Source organism: Rattus norvegicus, chromosome 11 (genome assembly GCF_036323735.1).
Source record: "Rattus norvegicus strain BN/NHsdMcwi chromosome 11, GRCr8, whole genome shotgun sequence".
In the NCBI taxonomy this organism is placed as follows: domain Eukaryota; kingdom Metazoa; phylum Chordata; class Mammalia; order Rodentia; family Muridae; genus Rattus; species Rattus norvegicus.
In genome coordinates, this window is record NC_086029.1 from 55,367,390 (window position 1) to 55,374,283 (window position 6,894).

A 6,894-nucleotide genomic window follows, 5' to 3' on the forward strand; every position below is an offset into this window, starting at 1 on the left:
TACACTTTTGAATCTGTTTTCGTATTTGTCCAAGATCTTGAAAGACAGGGAGAGACGAAAAGAACACAAGAAAGAGAGTACATCAAGACGCTCCCTTGATTTCTCAAGTTCAAAAGACACAGAGTAAGGACACTTACCAGATTCAACTTGGAACCTTCAGTGATGGAACCAGCAACAACCCTGTTTTATCTGGATTACTATGATGCTACGAGCCCGGATCCTCGTATCATGGAGACTCCCTCCCACACTTCCTACACATCTGTCTTCCTCCCTGTCTTTTACACAGCTGTGTTCCTGACTGGAGTGTTGGGGAATTTCATCCTCATGGTCACTCTGCATTTCAAACACCGCAACCGAAGATTGATCGATATCTTTATCATCAACCTGGCTGCCTCGGACTTCATTTTCCTTGTCACACTGCCACTTTGGGTAGATAAGGAAGCCTCTCTGGGACTGTGGAGGACTGGCTCTCTCCTGTGCAAAGGCAGCTCCTATACGATCTCAGTGAACATGCACTGTAATGTCTTCTTGCTCACGTGTATGAGCATGGACCGCTACCTGGCCATCATGCGCCCAACCTTAGCCAGGAGATTAAGAAGGAGAAGCTGTGCATACGCGGTGTGTGCTGTCATCTGGATCATCTCATGCCTCTTAGGATTACCCACTCTTCTGTCCAGAGGGCTCACTCACATTGAAGGCAAGCCGTACTGTGCAGAGAAGAAACCCACGTCATTAAAACTGATGTGGGGGCTGGTAGCCTTGATTGCCACCTTTTTTGTCCCCCTCCTGAGCATTGTGTCCAGCTACTGTTGCATCACAAGGAGGCTGTGTGCTCATTACCAGCAGTCGGGAAAGCATAACAAGAAATTGAGGAAGTCCATAAAGATCATCGTTATTGTGGTGGCGGCCTTCACCATCTCCTGGGTGCCCTTTAACACTGTCAAGCTCCTAGCCATTGTTTCAGGATTGCAACCTGAAAGCCAGTTTCCCTCCGAGTCTCTTCAGCAGGCCATGAAGGTGACTGGGTCCTTGGCATTTGCCAACAGCTGCGTCAACCCTCTCCTTTACTATATCTTTGACAGCTATATCCGCCGGGCCATTGTACGCAGTCTGTGCCCTTGTCTGAAGATCCACAACATTGGGAGTAGCACTGAGACATTAGACAGTCACCTCACCAAGGCTCTTGCCAACTTCATTCACTCAGAAGATTTTGTCAAGCGGAGGAAGAGGTCTGTGTCACTCTGAAAGGAGCTGTGACATTTCAAGTTCTGTTGGCACTCTTGGGAAGCTGGGTTTTGTCAGCAGCAGAGAAAGAGAAAAGCATTAAAGATAAAATTCATATTGATTCATAAATCCAAGCAAGTGTCGGCTTTTTTTTAAAGCCTCCCTGAAGAGCTCCTGTACTGTGGATGTAATTAGGACATATGCAGTATTTTCAAACCTTGGAGGTCTTACTTGGGAATCAAGCCAACCAGACAAAATACAAACTCCATTGTCCCTGAACTCAAAGTCCGTTTTCTTCATGGGTGCCAACGCAACTTCAGGTCTCTCAAGACCACCCACTGTTCATGCTGGGCTGCGTTTGAAAGAGATGCCTTCATCTGGTAAGAAATGTAGCGAGATGCTGGATAACAAAAGCAAAAATACCTGTACTCTGTAACTCACTGTCCCTGAGTTACTGAGATCAATTCTGGTCTCAATGAATAGTCTATCGGGTGAGTCTTCCTCTCAGTTCTGCATTGGCTTTCAAGTCATAGCTTTGGACTAGAAAAAAAGAAAGAAAGAAAGAAAGGAAGGGAGAGAGAGAGAGAGAGAGAGAGAGAGAGAGAGAGAGAGAGAGAGAGAGAGAGAAAGAGAAAGAAAGAGAAAAAGAGAAAGAACCCCAAGAGGAATAAGCCACTATGCATTGTGTTTGTGAATTAAGAAATGACTTCATCACCTGATCTGAAATGTGTTAGCAAAGTACTCATTGCCTAAGGTTTGACCTTTGCCTTGTGAGAAACATTAGTAACCATCCAGCTTATTATAATATGCCACGGTAACTGCTTTTTAAAAAGATGTTAATACGCTGTTTGTTTTCATTGCCTTTATAAATTAGAATCTGACTTTGTTGTAATTACATGTTCTGAATTACCTATCATCTAGTTATCAAATGAAAATGTTACTACTAATGTAATTGGAGCTTGGAGGCTTGGGCCCACCCCCATGCAGATTATCACTTGAGGTTCTAATTAAAATGTTACTGTGCATATTCTTTTAGCAATTCTTTTGCTTGGTGTGTATAATTTCAACGTGATGTGGGATGCTCTGTATCCAGCCGAAATAAAAGATCTATAAGAGAAGCGGTGCTAGTGTATTACATATGCTTTCAGTCCCAGAGCCTTGTGAGTCTCCTCACCTAGTTCAATACTCAGAGTCAGCTTGTGCCCGTGTTTAAAGCTGAACACCACAGCACTCGAGTGGGTCATTGTAAGCTTGGGCTTTGAGCTCAGAAAGGTGAGTTTTTATTTCCGCTGTTGACTCAAACAAATTACCTTTCTATTGAGAGACTTGGAACTAAGAAAATACAGATTATTTTCAGAGACTAGCTTACTTAATTTCCTCCCAAGTACCTTTCACAGTAGGAAAATCTCAAATATTTGGGTGTGTTCCTATATTGAACCTATTTTGCAGCTGAAAGTACAAGTTTTGGTTTGACAAATTATTTTATTTCTCTATCCTGTTACTAAATAAAATGTTATGTTGTATAAGTATTCTTCATATTAAAATATTAATTTTAATAACAGTAATACCAGTACCACATATAGTAGCAGATGTTTAATAGATTGTTATGTTTGCAGAAAGAAGTCTGTGTAACCATAGTTAATAAGGTTTTCTGAGAAACTTCAAAATTGAATACAAAATAGTTAAACAGTTCTTCAAAGCTTAAGTAACAGAATACGGAACGTTGAAGACACATTTTTATCGCACAGAACAGTGAAACACCTTACTAACCATGGAAGTTACTGCTTCTGAGAAATGCTTCTAAAAATTAAGCAGCCGAGATAGTCATTCAAAATGAGAAAACCTGGGACATTCTTTGAAGCATTGTCATAATATCAGGTCTTAACGATTCTGAGGACCAATCGAATCACACAACACACATTGCCAAGAATCTTCAGAAAATAAACCTGACACCCTAACACATTATATCTTTCAGGTTACGCCCATGGGTAATAAAGCAAGATCAAAGTCATAATCTAAAGGAAACCATAGTAAGGCTGTTGTTTTCATTTACTTTAAGCTATTCTGTCTTTAACAACAAGACCAACAGTACATCAGTGTCCAAAGCATTTCTACAGTAGTTTTCTTGACTTTATCCCCAAAGAAGCCCTTCATTAAAACCTTGGTAAAGCGTTGCCTTATAATCGATGGTTAGTTTTCAAATGAATGTAATGAAGTTCGCATAGTCCCAGGCATACATTTAAAGATTCATACTAACCTGATGCTTCTTGAGATTCGTGTGTTGGGTCCACACTGCCAAGCCAAATCACCTTTAGGCTGACAATAATAATGGCCATGAGAGAAGACCCTGAGCATGACTGAGAGTCATCTATCACTGGGGTCATAAGTTAATTTCTTTAAAAAAAAACTGCAGATAGCACGGTATGTGGTGGTGGGCAGAAGAAATCTTGCCCTGTGATTCATCTCCAGCCCTCAAATCACTCTCCTTTCTCGCTGGCAATCTCAGAAGTGAGAAATGACTCGTCTGCTTTGTCTGGCTGTAAAACAGCCAAGCCTCGGTTTTTCTCCAGAGTTCATTCACAAAAGCCACGCCACACTAAAATAACTGTAAGTTTATTTTAAAAAGCCATGCCACTGGGGGTGGCCTGCTAACAGGATGATGGCTGAAGCCCTGTCAGAGAAGACCCAGAGCATCATGGAAACCACTGAACCATTTGCCTTATTGATTGCTTGCCTTATTGATCAACATTTTTTATTGGAGAGAAACAAATTGTGGCTGGAATTTAGAATTACGGCTACCAATATTATGATTTTATTTTACAGATGTAAAAAGGAAACATTCTACCTACCTTAGAATGAGTTGCCTACGTTGTGTCTGGTTATTTCAGTCATTTCCATAATAGGGCTGTATTTCATAGCCGAGTTGGTAAATGAAAACTGTGTTCTAAAAGGGTATAGCAGCCCCAAGAGACCCTGCTTTAAATGTCTAGACGATTAATTCGAGTTCTTAGGGCAAGGTGAACTACCAGTTCAGATAGTGTATTTTTTTAATAAATATTAAGTAAGTAGGCACAAAGTTTCTAAGTCTCAAAACATACTTTAAAATTATCGTGGAGTTTTGTTGTTGTTTTTGTTTGTTTGTTTGTTTGTTTGTTTTTGTTTTCAGTTTTCCAAGACAGGGTTTCTCTAGTGTCCAGAAACTGTGTATCCAGAGTGCTGGGATTAAAGGCCTGCGCCACTGCTGCCTGGTCCTGGGACTTTTTTAAGTTGGCTCCACGTGAGAAAGTTGAAATGCGTCCAGCTAGACAAGCATTCACTCAGAAGATATGCAATACAACGTTGGCCTGACCTTTATGATGTCTTTAAGTGATGTTGATGATCTAATGGTCCTTGATCACTTCTGCTCCTTTCTAATTAAGGAGGTTTAACAATTAGCTGGTCCCCTATCACTCCTTCTAGGAATTAGTCTTCATCAATCATCCTTTATACTTCACAACACTGATAGGAAATTTAACACTTTTTTTTTTATTGCTTATCAATTCCTTTTAGAAAATGTTACTTTTAGCTCAATGCTCATTCGAAGGAAAGTGTGAAATGTTCCCCTTCCTAGCATATTTGTGATGTACGTTCTTTCGTTTGCTCTTGATTGTGTATAAGGCACAAGATATAAGCTATTTGTATATCAAATGAAATTTTAGTATGAAAAGTGATACAGCACTAAAGACTACTTTAAAAAAAAAAAAAAACCTCTCTCTTAGTACTCTGCAAACTCACCTTTGCTTTGTCCCTTATAAAGTTCAAATCATCTGTAATTAATGACTATTGATTTCGAAATTTTTACATATCCTTGAATGTGTCAATTTCAGAATAATATAATCAACTCCATAAAAAGTTAATGGAATGTAAAATTTAGAACTACTGCTTGGATTATAGAAAATGAGCCTAAATGAGGTGTTGGTCCTCCGTGTTTGGTCTCGGTGTACATAAATGATTCATTTCTCATTACAGTGAATGAGCTGGTATTTGAATTTATGATTTTTATGCTTTAGATCTGTGGGGTTCTTTGAAAACAATCAAATAAAAAACACACTAAACACATAGTGTTAACCATTTACAACGGGTTGCCATGGTTGTTGATTCTCCTTGCTGTGTGTGTTCTGATAAACTGCAAGTACTCTATTATCAAAGCCAATTTTTCTCACATATGCATACTTAAGTATATAAATCTATAGTGAAATCACAGCTGAATTAGTGTCTATTAAATTTTGTTACTATGATTAAATATCTTACTGTGGTTTCTCAGAACACATAAGTCTTTCACCTTTTACTAATATTCCAGATAAATCACTTGAGCTAAATGCAACCGTTCTCTATTTTCTTGCTTAAATATGGAATACAGTGGGACTCTAAAGGAAAAAAAAACAAGAAAAGAAGAAAGAAGGAAAGAAAGAAAGAAAGAAAGAAAGAAAGAAAGAAAGAAAGAAAGAAAGAAAGAAAGAGGAACCTGGTAAATGCAAAACACAACGCAGCATGTGCACATGCACCAACCCTTGCAAATGCAAAGGGATTAAGGTGCCCGGTAACAGTTTAACTAAATACATGCTCCTCAATCTATTTTATTTATCGTCTATGTATCTCCACATCATCTATCTAGGACTTTATTAGACTGTAGCATGTGAAGATGCCAAAGTGGAACTTGTTTCTTCATGAAGTTTACCACAAAGTTGTGGGGTTTTTATTGTCAAAGAATGAAAAAAAAAAAAAAAAACAATACTCACAAAGAGCCTCACAGTTAAGAAGATTACAAGTCAAATAAATGTCTTTAGTCTTTTCTGATGCTGACGGAAAACATGCATTTGCTTTATTCTGTATAGCAGCCATTGCTCACTGCTCAGATGATAATAGGACAGCTATAGTCACCTCCTGAGTTCTGGTTAATCCCTCAAGGAAATGTTTATAGTGGCATTTCCAGGAAAAATGCTGCCTCTGTTCTCAAAAGTTGTATTAGACTCTAGATTATTTTAAGCTTAGAAGAATCCTGACCAACACTAGATTTCAATTTACTTTCGAAGGACAAACTAAAGCAGCATGCAAAGCAAAGGAGGCATATCTGGAGAACTTTCCAGATTCCACGATTGGATCAGACGCCCTCTCGCTTGCCCTCAATCTCCAGCAAAAGCAAAACTAACAGCTCAGTTAGAGAAGTGGTAAATGAGAAACCGATATCTGTCTGTGGTTTCACTTTTGAAGCAAAAAAAAAAAAAAAAATACAAATTCACAGGGCTTGAAGGCAGATGGAAAAGACTACTCTATTTGTAATGGAAAAGGTTCTTGAAGTGCAGACCCGACTCCTAAATTAGTAAATTTAGTTTAAAATAAGAAAACTTAAGTCAGGAATTGAAAGAGTTAGTGTAGAGCTGCACAATGTATGGAGCCCTAAGGATTTAAAGTCAAAGCCATTTCATTTTCTAAAATCAAAACAAAACATACTGGTAATAGTCTTGTGAAAAATATTCACATAAATATTTAAAGATGACCATAGCAAAGTAACAAAACACAGTTTTATAAGTAAAATCTTACAAAGCTGACGAATATTTATACATCGAATACTGTCTGGCCAGGAATAGACCTGCGCAGTGCAAGGGAGGATTGTCTAAGCATTGCCTGGTT

At 38.6% G+C, this 6,894-nt stretch overlaps 1 protein-coding gene across 1 annotated transcript; it reads left to right on the forward strand.

The window, feature by feature from the left end:
* Nucleotides 1-106: 106 nt before the first annotated feature.
* Gpr15 (G protein-coupled receptor 15) lies at nucleotides 107-1,453 on the forward strand. Its single transcript, NM_001105890.2, has one exon. It carries the CDS (start codon nucleotides 163-165, stop codon nucleotides 1,243-1,245), a length of 1,083 nt encoding a protein of 360 aa, NP_001099360.1. The 5' UTR covers nucleotides 107-162; the 3' UTR covers nucleotides 1,246-1,453.
* The last annotated feature ends 5,441 nt before the right edge of the window (nucleotides 1,454-6,894 follow it).